The sequence below is a fragment of the Sturnus vulgaris genome, chromosome 9, assembly GCF_052056855.1.
Source record: "Sturnus vulgaris isolate bStuVul1 chromosome 9, bStuVul1.hap1, whole genome shotgun sequence".
Lineage (NCBI taxonomy): Eukaryota > Metazoa > Chordata > Aves > Passeriformes > Sturnidae > Sturnus > Sturnus vulgaris.
The window spans coordinates 970,975-987,532 of NC_142251.1; the positions used below are offsets into that span (position 1 = coordinate 970,975).

At 46.2% G+C, this 16,558-nt stretch overlaps 1 protein-coding gene across 5 annotated transcripts; it reads left to right on the top strand.

The window, feature by feature from the left end:
* The first annotated feature begins 773 nt into the window (after nucleotides 1-773).
* Nucleotides 774-16,489, top strand: SRSF11 (serine and arginine rich splicing factor 11). Of its 5 annotated transcripts, none has more exons than XM_014891659.2 (13): nucleotides 774-863; nucleotides 1,036-1,188; nucleotides 5,399-5,532; nucleotides 9,407-9,516; nucleotides 10,621-10,713; nucleotides 12,061-12,110; nucleotides 12,644-12,771; nucleotides 13,082-13,163; nucleotides 13,403-13,534; nucleotides 13,675-13,764; nucleotides 14,388-14,483; nucleotides 15,028-15,166; nucleotides 15,270-16,489. In XM_014891659.2, the coding sequence occupies exons 1-13, from the start codon at nucleotides 808-810 to the stop codon at nucleotides 15,465-15,467; spliced, it is 1,461 nt and encodes a 486-aa protein (XP_014747145.2). In that variant the 5' UTR covers nucleotides 774-807; the 3' UTR covers nucleotides 15,468-16,489. The 5 variants fall into 5 exon arrangements, with proteins under 5 accessions (XP_014747145.2, XP_014747146.2, XP_088025710.1 ...); XM_014891660.2 differs by having other exon boundaries at nucleotides 15,273-16,489; XM_088169584.1 differs by lacking the exons at nucleotides 774-863; nucleotides 1,036-1,188; nucleotides 5,399-5,532 and adding an exon at nucleotides 5,536-9,103.
* Nucleotides 16,490-16,558: the final 69 nt, after the last annotated feature.

The following is a 16,558-nucleotide window of genomic DNA, read 5'->3' on the forward strand; positions in this document are numbered from 1 at the left end:
TTCTTCTATAATATTAATGAGAAATTCCCACCCCAACCTTGTACTGCTTGTGATGCCTTTTCTGGGGCTACCTGAAAACAGAGGCTAGACAAAATTTAGAGAATAAAAAGTGGTAAAATGAGAGAATAAAATTGAAGTCATTTACCCCAAATTTGCTCCCCACAATTCACTTTTATTTACATTTCTCAGGGCCTGAGGCAGTGAAGTGTCCCTGATTTCCAGGCCTGGAGAGGAATTGTTGTGTCCGACCAAAATGGGGAAGCAGCAGCTCACACTGTACATGGAGTTTAGAGTGATACACTACAGAATTACACAAATATATCAAAATAGAAAAGCTAGAATCCTAAAACATCGCTTGGGCAGTGTATTTTGTAAGAGTTTGGTCTGTAAAGTTGTGAAAAACAAAGTTCACTCTTTAAAATTTTTTAAAGTTTAATGAGGGAAAAAAGGGCGTTTCCAGCGCTCACAGATTATACTAAACCAAAAAGCAGTTAAAAGGGAATACAAATTGTACTATATTCAAATCGTTATGATTAATAACAACTTGCAAAAGCTAATCGAAAGCACTATATTTACATTGTTAGAAAGAATTCTTTTGATTTAAATAACAATATATATAATCAATATTTCTATTGTTATTTCTAATAAAATTATGAAGGACGAGGAGGCCCCTCAGAGCCCCCTCAGGTTTCCCGCGCGCGGGGTGGAGGGGGTTGGGGGGGGGGGAAATGAGCGCGTCCCGTCTGCGCAGGCGCCGCCCCCGCGCGCGGGCGTCCCTCGCTCCGTGCGTGTCCGGCGGCGCGGCGCATGCGCGGAGCCGCGCGCCGCGGTGCACTGTGGGATACTGCGGCCCGGGCAGGCTGGTGAGGCGGCGCGCGCGGGGCCGGGGCCTGGGCCTGGACCGGGGGCGGCGGCGAACCGGGGTGGGGGAGAGCGAACCGAACCAAACCGAACCGAACCGGGCCGGGCACAGCGAAGCTTAGCGCCCCGCCCGCGCCTCACCCCGCTCCTCTCCCCACGCTGTGTCTGCTGCAGCACCGGCGGAGCGGGCGGCGGCGCGATGGCCTCCAGCAGCGGCACCGACGTGATCCAGGTCACCAACGTCTCGCCCAGCGCCAGCTCGGAGCAGATGCGGACCCTCTTCGGCTTCCTGGGCAAGATCGAGGAGCTGCGCCTCTTCCCTCCCGAGTGAGTGCGGGCCTGGCCTGGTCTGGCCCGGCCTGGCCGCCTCCCCCTCCGTCCTTCCCTCCCCCCGCGGCCCAGCGCCCTCCCCCCGGCTCTCCCGGGCCGGGCCGCCCCCGCTCCCGGGATCCGCCCGGGCCGCGGCTCCGCGCTCTGCCCGCCCCGGGGGCTGCGGGGGCGGCTCTGGCTGCGCACCCCGAGAGCCGCTGCTGCTGCTGCTGCTCCCCGCTCGGTCACGGGATTGCGGGGATTAATGCGGGGCGTGGAGAGACACGTGCGGCTCCGCTGAAATTCACGTTTGTCTCCCGGAGTTGTTTGTGCAGGGTTGTGCCCGCTGTGCCTCTGCTGTGTGCGTCACCTCCGCAGGACCAAAACTTCTAGACGTACAGCAATGCATTTGTTACAAAGAATTTTTTGCTAGAGTAGCAGTTTACCCGTAATTTACAAAGAACGCACTTGTGATATTTGTATTCCTTGCAAACAAATCGGTGCTGAGCAGCAAAGTAACCGATTCCAGACAAATACACATCTCTCATTTGCACATCTTGCAAGGAATTCTGTGCAAATTAAAACAAATAATGCACATTTCAAATGTGTATATAACTGAAAATAAAGTTTCGGGTACCCTGACAATTCACAAAAAGCCACAAACAAAAAGAAAAAAAAGGCAGTTTTTATGTCTTTTCTTGCAATTAAGTTCTAATGAAAATAAATAATGCTTTCAGAATCCTTTCTGATGCAATATCAAACCCGGGTGTTAGCAGTGCCGATGGTTTCAGTTTGGTTGATTTACAGAGCCTGGTGTGATTGTATCTTGGTGTTTTGCATATTCCTTATATAAGGAAAAGTCTTTCTATCTGCCACGATGAAGATTAATCAAACAAGAATACAATTATTTGTAATACAAAATTACTCGGATTTTTTATTTTAGGGGAAAAAAGCTATCACAAAAATTTGTTTTTCCTCTTTGAGGCTTCCATCCCTGCTAGGACAAACCAAAGACAGTTCCAGGTGGAGTTTCCTCATTCCTAACTGGGATAAGTGACATGGCAGGAGCTCACTTGGGACAGGTGCAGTCCTGTCCTGGGCTGCTCTGTCTTTGAACACTTTGTCTCATTTTTCAGGGAGTTGTTGCAGGTGATTTGTGTCTCTGAAACTTTGTAGCTGTAGATACATATTAACTAATCTGTTCAGAGATTGCTCCGGTGCCTCGGTGTCCTTTCCCTGGTGTGAGCAGGGCCCTGGCACTCACCCCCTGCAGGTTTTCCCATGTCTGATGGGAATCTGCTCTGGGTCACTTCAGGTCCCCCCAATTCCACTTCACCCCAAAGACAGGGACGTTTTCCAACAGTGCCACGTTCTTTTTCTGTTCCTTCTCCTTCCAATTCCAGCTCCTGACTCTTCCCTGCCCGTGGTGTCCATCCATTTTTGGAGGAGTGTGGGATATAAATTCTACCCTGTGAATTCTCCCCATAATCTGGATTTCTCTGGGAATAATCCTGGATCCAGCTGGGATTCTCCCTTGCCTGTAGTAGTTGAGGAACCAATCCCATTTCCCTTGCTCCACCTCCTTGTTTGATCTGTGTCACTCTGGCTCTGCTGCAGAACTTCCTTGTTCTCCTGCACTTTCAGATCATGTGTGACTTCCTGAGCTTCTCTAAATTCCTGCTTTTCCTCCTCTCCCCCTCATCCACCCCCTTTTCCCAGTTTATTTAATCCCATTTATTGTACACTTCATCTATAATGCACGACCAGCTTTGGGACTTCTTCCAGTTTTCCTCCCCCTCCTCCTCCTCCTCCTCCTGCTTTTCCCTGACTCCATTTCCTGGTTCTCATCTTTTATTATATTCCATAAAATTCCATCCACGCTGCAAAGTGAAGGGAATGGATTTCTGAGTTTCCTGTACTCCAGCCCCAGGAAATCCTGGTGTGTCCCAGCATCCCAGTGGCTGAGAGACAATTCCTGAATGTTTCAGTCTTGGGTGAATTAGAATAATATGATGGATGATGGCTTTTTTTGGGAGCTGTTGAGAACATGCAGTTCTTGTTGAATTTCACCCAGCTTGGATTTGAGAATGAGTGGAAATAGCATTTTTAAAAGTGCAACGCACAGATGTAAATTAAATGTCAGGCTGCAGAAGCATTGCCTAACACATTTTCAGTTGTTATTTTAGGTTCATTATTCTGGGGAAAAGCTCAGCTATCCCAAAGCATTCCCATGGCACTCCTGGCTGTAAACAGGATCTGCTGAAGAGTCAGTAGCATCTGCCCTTGTTCACATTCCTGTGTTATCTCTGGCATTTTAAAAATGCCTGGAAATTTTGGGCTGCATTTCTGTAATGAATTGTGTCATTTTTATACAATTTACATTTAGGAACTCCTTCAGCTCTGCCATCACCCCTCGATTTACTTTTCTTTACAATTTTACTGTGATTTTGTTAAACACCTTCTGCTGACACTTCTTTGGGTTTATGTTATTATTATTTTTATTTCTTGTTATTAATTATTACTTATGGGCTAGAACAGGCACCATTTTGGCAAGCTGCTGTGGATTCCTGGGCACAAAATAGCCAACAGATTCAATTTTTTTTTCTCATTTATCACTGCAGTTACTTCCCAATTTATTCAGTCTGCAAGCTGTGGGAGCAAGTGACTGTTTCTAATTTTAATGGTTCAGAAGCTGCAACGTGCTGGCTCCAATTTAGTTTTCCACATCAGGTGAAATATGAGGTTATTAAAGTGTGGTGTGACAGACACTGGGGGCAGTTGTGTGTGTTGGGCTCAGTGGGGCTGAAGGTGAGGGAGCTTTTGGCATTTGCAGTGCCAAAAATAGATCCTGGATCTGTGTGGTTGTGTCAGAGTTGTTCCCTGAATTCTGACAACCCTCAGTGCTGAAAGGCTTGATCAGCCCAGATCAAACTGCTCTGGAGCTGGGATCCCTTTGAAGTGGAATGTTTTGGAGTTGTGGCTTGGAATCCAGGTAGGAAAAATCGATTTTTATCAGGATCAGTGATGTTTTCAGAGCTCCCCAGGCTGATCTGGACCTCTGGCCTGGCTTAGGAACAAGGGGTTTAGGACTTGCTGCTGCTTCCACTCCCTGCTTGGCCTTCTGGGAGCAGCTTTTAACTCATCAGTCCCACAGTTCTGTCTGCAGAACAACTTTTCTTCCTGTCTTTCACTTTGTACATCCAATTACAGCAAAATCTGCCCCACTTTCAGCACAGGAGGGCTCTTGAAAACCCATTCTGGACCTTGCCTGGGGTGACTGCACCTGGTTTTTCACTTTGGTTTGGGTTTAGGGAAGTTGCAGCTGTGGTTCTACAATTCTTTCCCGTTGTAGGAAGTAGATATTTCTGGGTTGGCTTTTTCTTTGAAGTGACTCGGAACTTCTGAGTTTTGGGTTTGTAGGTTGACAGACATTTGCTCTGAGCTGGGAACAGGCACAGACCTCCCTTGGAGAGAGGTTTGGTTTATTGTGCCCAGCTTTTCATTCCTGCCCGAGCTCCTAAAATTTCCTGCTGAAGGACAGGCAGGAGCTCAGCACTGGGCATTCCTCAGGATGTGGGAGCATGGTGAAGTTGAGCCTAAAAGCTGAAATGGGATTGGGTTGATGAATAAAACAGAAACCCAGACTGGTTTGGGTTGAGAGTGACCTTAAAACTCATCCTGTGCCACCCCTGCCATGACAGGGACACCTTGCACTGTCCCACTGCTCCAGCCTGGCCTTGGACACTGCCAGGGATGCAGGGGCAGCCCCAGCTGCTCTGGGAATTCTATTCCAGGGCCTCAGCCCCATCCCAGCCAGGAATTCCTTCCCAGTGTCCCTCCTATCCCTGTCAGGTCAAAGCCATCACAGCACACCCTGTCACCAGAATCCTTCAACCATCACCCTCCTCATTTCACCATCTACCTTCAGCAGTCATTTGAGGCCTAGAGCAGGGAGTGTGACAAACCCACAGGGTTTAACTCACACAGAACTGGTGACATTTTCTCTTTTTTTTTCAGCCAAGTTTTCCTCCCAGCCAGGGCGGATTTTTCCTTTTGGGCGGAATTTATCGCGCCTAACAGAACTTCGATTTCTTTTTATTTATTGTGCATAACAGAACTAATACACAGCTCCAAACGAAGGAACAGAACAATTGGGGATGATTTGGGGATAATTTTGGGGTTGCTGTGACCGCCTGCTGTCCCTGAGTGCCGGCTCTGTCTCTTGCAGTGACTCCCCCTTGCCGGTGTCGTCGCGCGTGTGCTTTGTAAAGTTCCACGACCCCGACTCGGCCGTGGTGGCCCAGCACCTGACAAACACTGTGTTCGTTGACAGAGCCCTCATTGTGGTTCCCTATGCTGAAGGTTTGTAACTTGTTTGATGTTCTATGTGGGGCCACCCTTGGGTGGTGGTTGGTTCTTGTCTAGTGAACAGAATTTACCAGTAGTCCTATGTCAAACACGTCCGAGATTGCCATCCTGAAACCCTTGGTATATTGCCTTTGGCCCCCCGGATTTGATCAGTTTGTTTCCATAGTGACACCAAATGGAAGTGGAAAGTTTTTGTGTGTCTGGAAGTGTAGAATAAGAACGTTTTAGGCAGAATTCTGTGCAAATTTTGCTCTGTGTGTCAGTCTCAACGAGACTTTTTGCCAACCAGACTGTAATGCAAACAGGTCAATATTTTAAAGAAATTTCACCTTAATAATTATTTGCCACTTTCACTCTCTTCATGAGAATGGTTTGTCCCTCCCTGTGAATGCATGGGAGAGGAATTCACATTCCTTTGGGATATGCTGCCACTGTATTTCTTTGGGAACATCCCCAAAAAAGGCCCTTGCTCTCCTTGTGGAGTCCAGTATACCAAGGGTTTCAATAATTACGGTTTAATTCAAAAGTGACAACTTCCAAGAGGTGCCACATGGGCACTGGTCCTAGTTTTTAATTCCAAGTTTTCTTGTTCATCCTTGATATATTTAATAGAATTTCACTAAATAATAAACTCTTCTCTCTGTTATTTGTGTGTGTGATTTTTGTAGTGGAGAAGGCAAATGCAAAGCCCTTCCAGATGACTGAAAAACAGTGGGTCCTCTGCAGCTACAGGGGATTCTAGCCATTAACTAAAGGCCAGCAAGCACTCAAGTCCCCAAGTGTTTTCCTGGTGTAACCACTTGTTAACTACATTTTCTCTTCTTCTTTTTATTTTTACATTTTAGGGTGTTACAGTAATTTGAAAGGCAATGAGCAGGGTTTTTGGAACTTACCTTAAAAGCAAAGTGCTGAGAAGACACCTCTTCTTACAGAAGTCTTATTAAACTCTTCTAGACTTGCTTTAGAAGTAACTGATTTCCATTGTACTTGTGCATTTCTTGATTTACTTCTGGGAAAGGTTGAATTGAATAAAATCTTGCAGATTAAGTCATACTACAGTGCTAAGTTTGGTACATGGCCTGGGGTCACACCTGTAATCTGTCATGCTGGAGCTGTCTCTTGAGGCCTGGGGAGCTGTCTTTATCTTATCTTTGTATTCCTTAAGCTTAAAAGATACAAAACTTAAACTTCAAAGATGTTTAACTTAATTCCTGGAGTGTAGGAACGTGCAGTGACTGAGCCCTGCTGCTTCCTGAGGGCACAGAGCCCCTTGTGCAATGGAGTTACTGCTCCTGCTGCCACTGCTTGAGAACAGCAGAGCTGAGAGGCTTCTCATCCCTGAGCGGGGATCAAACACAGCACCAGCCCAGTGAGATTGTGCTGGAATATTCTCCAAGGCCCACGGCAATAATGCCAGGGTTTAACTCTTCCTACAAGGATGAACCCACTTTTCTCTTTGTCTGACTCTGACTTTGCTCACTGTGGATAAAGCTGGCATCTAGAGAAACCTGCCCAGCAGCTGTGCTTCAGAAAATCAAATTATTAAAGCAGAATATTTTACTGGGCCTCTTAAGGAGTCACTCCTGGGCTGTACCTTGTGTTGTTTAACAGTTCAGAGTTTAATGGCCTTGGCACATCACAAGGGAGATGTTCAGCCAATCAACTACTGCCCCTGGGTTGATAATCCCACACTTCTGTCCCTGTGCTGGAGTCATTTTCCCCCAAAATTCAGCCTGCCAGGGTCCCAGTTCAACTTCCCCAACCCACAGTGCCACTGCTGATGTGCTTAAAGCCAGGCCTGTGCTGAGTGGGACCCTCCTGTCTCTGATTTCTGCTGTGCTAATGAACCTGTGTGATTATTGCCTGTCACTAAAGCAAATGTTTATTATCTGTTTAGTGCAATAATTCCCCCCCTGTCCCAAGTTTTAGCTCACACAGACACTTTGGTGTTGGCTGTTGCTTTGTGTTATAGAACTATACACAAAGGCTACGGTAAGGTTTAGTATTTGTCATTTTCTCTGGGCTAATTCCTAGATTTGGAAGGAACTCTAAAGGTTAAAGATGGCTTGGGGGGGGTGTTTAGGTTCTTTGGTTAATGTTTGTTTCTTTTGTCTGTTTCTTTTTCTTTCATTTCTACACATTCATGCAGTATTTCATGGTTCTAACAAAGCAGCAGTAAAAAAAGCTCTTGAAGCATGAAAATTAACTGGTGAGGGGCCTCATTGCTTTTTTTTAAAATTGTAGTTTATTTAAATACTTTTTAAAGAAACAATTAGAGGATCAGATGCATGAATTTTTTTTTTAATGGATGCAGATCTTCTATGAGGTGTCTCGAGCTAAGTCTGAGGATTTGTATTTAGATGCCAGAAATGTTGTAGTTGCACTAATTTGAAATGTTTAGCTGTAATTGATAAATATCCTCTTGAGACATAATTTTGCATGCCAAATGACCCCATAATCTCTCTGTAGGTATGTTGATATATTTATGCATTCCTGCCCTTTGCCTCCATGACCTTTTTCCCCTGTCCCTCCATAACTTTGGGTATCTAAAGTGCTGCCAGCTCAGTGCCACGAGCCAGATATCAGTGCTGTGTATTGTACATTTGTGTAGATTATCGGCACTTCTCAGTATAGGTGGGAGGAACCATTACCTTTATTTAACAGTGGTTTTTCTTTTTTGTTGTTGTGTTTTACAGTTCTTTTCCCTGGTTCAGCCTGAACTATATACCAGGCCCTGCTGAAAATACCACCCAACAGTTTTCTTCTGCAGCTTATCCAGTTTCTCTTAAGTGCCCTGTACATATTGTATGTTTTATGATGAGATGCAGTTTCTTAATATGTATTACAGAAACACTACTGGTATTTGCAACTATATAGTAAAATTGTTTTATTGAACTCTCATTTTGGGGGCTTGGGCACATTAACAAATTAATCCATCTTGTATAGGGCTTTTGCTGTTGGATAGAGTAAAACTCCCTCCACACCTGAGTGTCCTGAGCACTCTGTGTGCAGAGCAGGCAGTGCAGTGACCCCTGGGCTTAGCTGGCTGCAGGACTTTGGGCCACAAGTCCCCTGTGCCACAGCAGGTGGCAGCAGCAGCAGCATTGTCGGTGCTCTAAGCTGGCACATATTGGAACAAATGCATTTTACTGCACAGGTAAGGAATGTGCCAGCATCCCTGTGTGTATCCCAGGCCACAGACACACCCCCAGCATTCCCGGAGAGCCACAGGGACCGCATTCCATGTGCCACGTCAGCAAAAGCCCTACCCAAAACACCCATCCCTTCTCTTTAAATTTGCCAAAATTTTATATGGTAGGTGTAAAAAAAGAAAAAAAAAAAAAAAAAAAAAAAAAAAAACAATAGTGAACTGTACCATATTATTAACCCCTAAATCCAACTTTTTTTGTCTTGTGTATCTTGATTTTTCTGTGTGCTTTGTAGTGAAGCAGCCGACACGAGTCGTTGTTCATAAAACAGCTTTTGAAAGTTGAGAGCACTCTCACCCCTGGAGAACCGACTGTGCTTGCTTACGTTTGGTTCATGACTTAAAAATCGAGTACAGGTGATGAAACCTTGGCAGTGTTAACAACAAAGTAGTGTGTATTGTGCTATTTTTTTTTTGCTCTAGAAACTTAACCTTTTGTAGAGAAAAAGGAACAGTCAAATTGTCACCCATTGAAGTTGCATTCTGACAAAAAAAAAAAGTTAATGCTAAATATTAATAGCCATCAAGCTTTGTATTTTAGCCAACATAAGTACTTTCAACAAACTCAGGTGGTGTATCAGGGAGACTTTGCTGGGTGTATTTGTGTATTTGGTACCTCTGGGCTGGGATGCTCTCTAATGCCAGCCTGTTTTCCTGCAGGAGTCATTCCTGATGAGACTAAGGCTTTGTCTCTCTTGGCACCAGCTAATGCCGTGGCAGGGCTGCTGCCCGGGGGTGGCCTGCTGCCCACCCCCAACCCCCTCTCTCAGGTAGGTTGACCAACCCCTGGGTGTTTCCTGCTGCTTCTTTCACCACTGATTTGTTCATTCCAGTCTTTCAGTGGTGCCCGGAGCTCCCATGGATTTGGGCACAATAGTGACAAGTTGTTAGATGGAATATTTTCCTCCTTTCCCCTGTTTTATTATTTGCTGGTTTCTCAGGGTTTGTGCATCCCAGGCCTCTCACCCACTGTACTTTACAGATGTGACCAGCAGTAAAGATCTCACAGATTTTAAATTCTTCAAGTCCAAGGAGCTGCCACGCTGTGAGATTCCCTTCATTAATCCTTCAGCTGAGGGGAAAGTTGGAGCCTGGTTGTGTGAACCCCCAGGAATTCATGTGGAAGATGAACAGTGAGAATTGCACATTGTGGGAGAAATTTTAGTCACAGCTCAGCTCTTAACAGGGCACAGAACCAAAGTGCAGGAGGCCAATTAATCACAATAAAACCTCATTAATTCTGCACTCCTCAAAGCCACCTCAGCTCCTGCTGAGCTGAAGGAGCCCCTGGCTGGAGCTGCTCAGGAGGGAAAAACCTGAATTGAACCTTTGAAACCCAAGGAAAAGGGATTGGAAGAACCAAATACAACCCAAAAGATTCCATTCACTAAAAAAAAAAAAACTGCCTGGGAATGGTTGTTGAGTCACCTTCACTCCAGCTGTGCCCAGGCTCTCCCAGCACTGAGGGATTGTTCAGCACACACATTTCAGGGAAATGTGCTGCACACTCAGGTTTTCAGGCACATCTCCACCGTGTGGCTTGGGTTTGGGTGTCTGTCTCAATCCTCTCATTTCAAATGGCCCAAAATGAGCTGCTCTGGGGAGCCTTCTGCTCTCCAGCAGCTTTTGAAACACATTTGAGACATTTGCAGTGGTGCAATATTGTCCAGTTGCCTTTTAAACATCAACCATGGCCACCTCAACCCTAAAATGAATCACAAATTGGGCAATAACCTCAAAAAATTAAGAATGAATTTCCATTTCAGCATTGAAAAATAACTTCATTTTTAATTATCCCTTCAAATTTTGCAATGCTTTACTCCTTCACCTTTATTTCCAGTGATGTCACTGACTGATTTTTGTCCCTGTCACAGATTGGTGCTGTCCCTTTAGCTGCTCTAGGAGCTCCTGCTCTCGACCCTGCCCTTGCTGCTCTTGGGCTTCCTGGAGCAAACCTGAACTCCCAGGTATGTCCTCATCCCAAAATATCCTTTATTTTCCCTGCTTTAAAATCACTTTTCATTTGTATCAGTTCACAGCCACTGCCTGGAAACTCCAGGGATTGGTTTCTGCTTGGAATAAAATATATCAGCTTGAATATCAAATGAAATGTTGGAATAATTTGGGAATAGCAATGAAATATTTCATATATGTGTCATTATCAGGCCATGACCATGAACCTGCCTTTTTCTTCAAGTAAAAAAGTAGTTTGGCTTTTTAATTTTGGAGGTGTCAAAAATGTGAGGAAACTTCATTAGGGTGTTACAGCTGAATTTAAAAAGCTTTTAAGTACTAAGTAATAGAGTATTGAGTATATTTATATCAAAAATACAGCAATACAAATATATTGATCATACTTACATAGATAAAATATTTAAGAGGTAAGAACCAAATACTCTTTTGAAACAGCAATAATTTAATGCATTGCTACTGCCATAATTTAATTTCTTTTTATGTATTCCCATGTGGAAGAACAAGCAAATGATGGTGAAAATTAAATAACAAATTTAAAAAATAATTTTAAATGCAAATTAGAAAAATGTAAATTTGGGGTGATGGAAGATTTCTGCACATTAAACCATCAGATTGTAACAAACATTTCAAAAATGAAACTGGGTTCATTATTTAAAAAAAAAAAGAATGAGGATTAAACATTTTCTTCTTAATACCCCATTGGTGCAGGAAGTGACTGAGCAGAATAATACTTGGATTATCCTCATGTAAATAGATTTTTTCATGGAATATTTAAATGTTTATAAGTTGGCATTGAGGTCTGGACAGACAGCTTAGAGAGAGCTCTGCTCTCAGAAATAACCTGTGCACAAAAATTCTTAGTGCATGATTAGAGACACAACACACCCCAGCAGTGTGGCTTCACCCATTTTTTGTTTTTACCCATTTTTTGTTTTTACCCATTTTTTGTTTTTACCCATTTGTGTTTGTTACCCATTTGGATTTTTAATAATTTGTGGTTTTTACCCATTTTTTGTTTTTACCCATTTTTTGTTTTTGCCCATTTTTTGTTTTTACCCATTTGTGTTGTTACCCATTTGGATTTTTAATAATTTGTGGTTTTACCCATGTATATTTTTATTCCTGATGCTGCCCAGGGCAGGGCTGGGTGTGGCTGCTGTGGACAATAAAATCCCTGAGCCCCCAGTGTGGGATGTTCCCCCTTCCCTGCCATCAGCCCCGAGTGGCCTTTGCTGTGCTGGGGCTGCTCTGCTTCCCAGCTGGGCAGGGACATTCCAGGGAAGCTTCTCCTCACCTCTCACATCTCCCAGCTTGGTTTTAATTTTATTTTTCCATCACAGTCTCTTGCAGCAGATCAGCTCCTGAAACTGATGAGCACAGTGGATCCAAAGTAAGCACCAGTGTTCCCAAACATTGTATTGTACTGCTGGGAATATCCAGGGGGATAAATATCCATGGGATAAATATCCATGGGGATAAAATCCATGGGGAGAAATATCCATGGGGAGAAATATCCATGGGAATAAATATCCATGGGAATAAATATCCATGGGGATAAAATCCATGGGGAGAAATATCCATGGGGATAAAATCCATGGGGAGAAATATCCATGGGGACAAAATCCATGGGGATAAATATCCATGGGGATAAAATCCATGGGGATAAAATCCATGGGGAGAAATATCCATGGGGGGAATATCCATGGGAATATCCATGAGGATTCCTTTCCCAATCCCTGTCCTGCTGGAGCTGCTGCCTTGGAGCAGCCTGGGCTGGGGAAGGTTCCCTGCCATGAGTTGAGCTCCATGTCCCTCCAATCCTCAGACATCCCAGGATTCCCTGGGAACTGGCCCAGTCTGGCAGTGCACACCTGTATCCCTTGGATTCCTCTGCCCTCAGTTTTTGGAATTTTGTCTTGCCAGGTTGAACCATGTGGCTGCAGGACTTGTGTCCCCCAGTCTGAAATCAGATACCTCCAGTAAGGAAATAGAAGAGGCCATGAAGAGAGTCCGAGAAGCACAGTCCTTAATTTCTGCTGCTATAGAGCCAGGTGAGGAATAATCCCAGCCTGGAATGGAATAATCCCAGCCTGGAATGGAATAATCCCAGCCTGGAATGTGAGAATCCCAGTCTGGAATGAGCCAAGTAATAATCCCAGCCTGGAACAGAGTCCCAGGGAATAATCCCAGTTCTTTTGATCTTCTCGTAAATAAAATTATAGATGAACCTTAATTTCAAACAGCAAAATCAGGTTGATTTATATGAATTACATGAAGCCCCAGGTCCTTTCATTAAGAAAATCTTTTTGAATATTAAAAAAACCCAAAACATTGGTTTTTATTCTGCTTTTCCTTTTTCAGACAAAAAAGATGAAAAACGAAGACATTCGAGGTCGAGGTCGCGCTCGAGGAGGAGGAGGACTCCTTCCTCATCCAGACACAGGTGACTTAAATTCCTTGAAAACACCTCCCAGAATTCCTGCAGAAATCATTCTCGGGTTGGATTTAGTGTTCTAAAGGTTTATTGATATTTCAGTCACAGAGCTCCTGTGCAGGACAGGGAGAGCTGTGGATGGAGATTTTTATTTTTATTGGATTTTTGGGGAGTTTTCCTGAGCAGCAGGGCTGGGAACATCCCATAATGTCCTTTCTGTGACTCCCCTGCTGCTCTGTCCCTGGCAGACGCTCCAGGAGCAGATCAAGGAGAAGATCCCATTCCAAATCCAGGAGCAGGAGGAGATCCAAAAGTCCCAGGAGAAGGAGATCCCATTCCAGAGAGAGGAGCAGGAGGTCTCGGAGCACATCCAAAACCAGGTAATGGCTCCAGGGAATCCAGCAGGGATTGTCCCCTGTGCTGGCACTGCTGGGTCCTCACCCCTGTCCCTCCCAGCTCTGCATCCCTCAGGAAATGCTGCTTCAAAGTGATTTAAATTTAATCTTTCTTCTACTAAAAGGGATAAAAAGAAGGAAGAGAAAGAAAAGAAACGTTCTAAAACTCCCCCCAAAAGCTACAGCACAACCAGAAGATCCAGAAGCACAAGCAGGTACAGAAATGGGATTTTGATACACTTCAATATTAAATAGAAATAAAATGATAAAGCAGCTGCTCTGTGGGAGGCGTCCCTGGCCATGGAAGGAGCTGGGCTTTGAGGCCCCTTCCCACCCAAACTATGCCTGGATCCCATTGGATCATGATTCCAGTGTGGATTGTTCTGGTGCAGCCACAACAGCACCTGTACCACCCGTGTCCATAAGATCCTTTCATTTTCCTGCAGTGTTTGAGGTAAATTATTCAGGCTTACAACATTTTCTCCTTGCTCTGTGTCAGAGTTTGATGCTCCAGGGTCACTGCCAAGCTCTTCCCGATTCAGGGAATAAATCCAGGCAAAAGTGTTTAATTAAAAAAAAAACTTCCAAATTTAACTTTCAGTTTTAACAGCTTTAGTACCCTGTGAGCAAGGCTGGGGCTGCAGTCAGGGATGCATTTGTGGCTGTGAAAAAGTGAACACTGATTTCCCAAGCTCCTGGGGCTGCAGTCAGGGATGCATTTATGGCTGTAAAAAAGTGAACACTGATTTCCCAAGCTCCTGGGGCTGCAGTCAGGGATGCATTTATGGCTGTAAAAAAGTGAACACTGATTTCCCAGCTCCCGTGTCTGTCCCTGCAGGGAACGGCGGCGCAGGCGGAGCCGGAGCGGGACACGGTCCCCGAAAAAACCCAGATCTCCCAAACGGAAAATGTCCCGGTCCCCGTCACCCAGGAGGTCAGGGAAACACTTGGCTGGGAAAAAAATGGTGTCTGGGTGGGAAATTCCCAAATTGTGACTTCCAGGGAGGCTCCCAGGGGATTCTGTTTGGGGGGGAATTTTTGCTGCTTTTATGGAGCTGCTCTGGGGTTGGCTGGGAGCTCCCAGGGGTGCCAGGGGTGTTGGGAGTTGGATGTGCCACAATTCCCAGTCCCTTTGGCTCTGCCCAGTAGGAATCAGCTGATTTTGGGTGGCCTGGGTGTTTTGTGGCCTTGCCCCAGGATGGGGAACTCGAGGTGCTCCTCTGTAAAACCCTGGAGCATTGCTGTTCTGGCTGTCCAGGATTTGGACTCCATGATCCCTGTGGGGCCCTTCAGCTCAGCCTTGGCTTTGTTGTCCTTGAGCCAGAGCTAAGAATTTGGGATTTGGGGTATTCTCTACTTGCACTCTGCCATTTTCCCTTGGGTTTGCTGTGAGCTGTGGGTAACACTCTGGACACAGTTCCAGCCATGGAATGGGGTGATGGTGTTGGGCCTCATCCTCTTCCTGCTGATCCTCATAGGCATAAAAAGGAAAAGAAGAAGGATAAAGACAAGGAGAGGAGCAGAGACGAGAGGGAACGGTCAACGAGCAAGAAAAAGAAGAGCAAAGACAAGGAGAAGGATCGGGACCGGAAATCCGAGAGCGACAAGGATGTGAAAGTATGTTCCAAAAACCCCTGGAGCTGCTCCCAGCCCTGCCCCACATCCCCCCCCCAACCCCTGCCCTCAGGGAAGTGCTAACGTGTCCCTTTCCCTGGCAAAGCAGGTCACAAGGGACTACGACGAGGAGGAACAGGGCTACGACAGCGAGAAGGAGAAGAAGGAGGAGAAGAAGGTGGCAGATGCTCCCTCCCCCAAAGGGAAGGAGCCCCCGGCCGAGAAGGGCAGTGGGGATCCAGGCAGGGAATCCAAGGTGAACGGGGACGACCACCACGAGGAGGACATGGACATGAGCGACTGAGCCCGCCCACAGCCCCTCCAGTGTGATCCTTTATGCTGTACTTGTTAATCCTCAACCTAGATGTATCCAGCTCCGAGCTCTCCATGGTCTGTCCATCCCGATACTAACTCACACCCAAAGCTTGAGACAGGGCCCCCCCTGCTCCGGGGGCCCAGCTGGGGCCGGGCCAGGCTGCACGTCCCTCCCTCAGCACGGGCGGGGCCAGCCCTCCTCCCTCCCTCCCTCCCTCCCTGCCTGCTTCCCTCCCTCTGGAGTGTCCCGGGCTGAGCCCGCAGGGCCAGGAATGTCCCAGGAGTGTGGGGAGTGTGGCACAGCCCCCCCTGTCCTGTGGGAATATCCCGGGAATGTGGCACAGCCCCCCCTGTCCTGTGGGAATGTCCCAGGAGTGTGGCACAGCCCCCCCTGTCCTGCAGCCTCCCAGAGTTGGCTTTGGATCACATCAGCTCTTTGTGCTCTGGGCTTTAGTTCTGGTTTTAAGCCACGTGCTGGGCTCGGTTGGGTTTGGATTCGTGGTGGGTTTTGGTTGGCTGTGCCCAGGGTTCTGTGCCCTGACCTTCCTGAGGGCTCTCTCTCCACCGTTCAGCTCCATCCAGGATGAGCTGGGATGGTCTGAGCCCAGGAGGGGGAATCCTGCCCGTGCCCAGTGAGGGAGGGTTGGGGGAGCAGCCTCACCCGGGGCTGGGGGCTCAGGAGCTCACCCACTGCAGCAGGGAGTGCATTTTAAAATGCCCTTGGTCTGTTTTTAAAGCAAGTCCATTAATAATGTACTTTTTACTTGATCTCAAGTTGTACAAACGGATGAATTTGTGTTCCTGTCCCGGCCGTTCCCTCCCTCCCGCACTCGGTGATCCCGTGGTATTTGCAGAGTAGTTTCCCAAAGCTGTTCCTTAGTTCCAGCAGCTCCAGAGCTTTTACTTTTGTGCAGGTAAAGAGACAAAAGTAGCCGACAGTCTGTGCCATGTCGATGTACAGTTTCGGAAAATGTTTTACAAAACTTTGATAATAAAACCCTGAAACTTCAACTCCTCTTCCTAGAAAACTCCTGGGTTTTATTTCCACTGCTGGGTGCACCAAACTTTTACCTCATTCCT

What these genes read in the sequence shown, in the direction of transcription:
- SRSF11 (XM_014891659.2), top strand. Translation starts at nt 808, where the DNA reads ATGCGCGGAGCCGCGCGCCGCGGTGCACTGTGGGATACTGCGGCCCGG. An exon ending in ACTGCGGCCCGGGCAGGCTG is followed by an intron (nt 864 to 1,035) that starts GTGAGGCGGCGC and finishes TGTCTGCTGCAG; the next exon opens with CACCGGCGGAGCGGGCGGCG. An exon ending in CGGTCCCCGTCACCCAGGAG is followed by an intron (nt 14,484 to 15,027) that starts GTCAGGGAAACA and finishes TGATCCTCATAG; the next exon opens with GCATAAAAAGGAAAAGAAGA.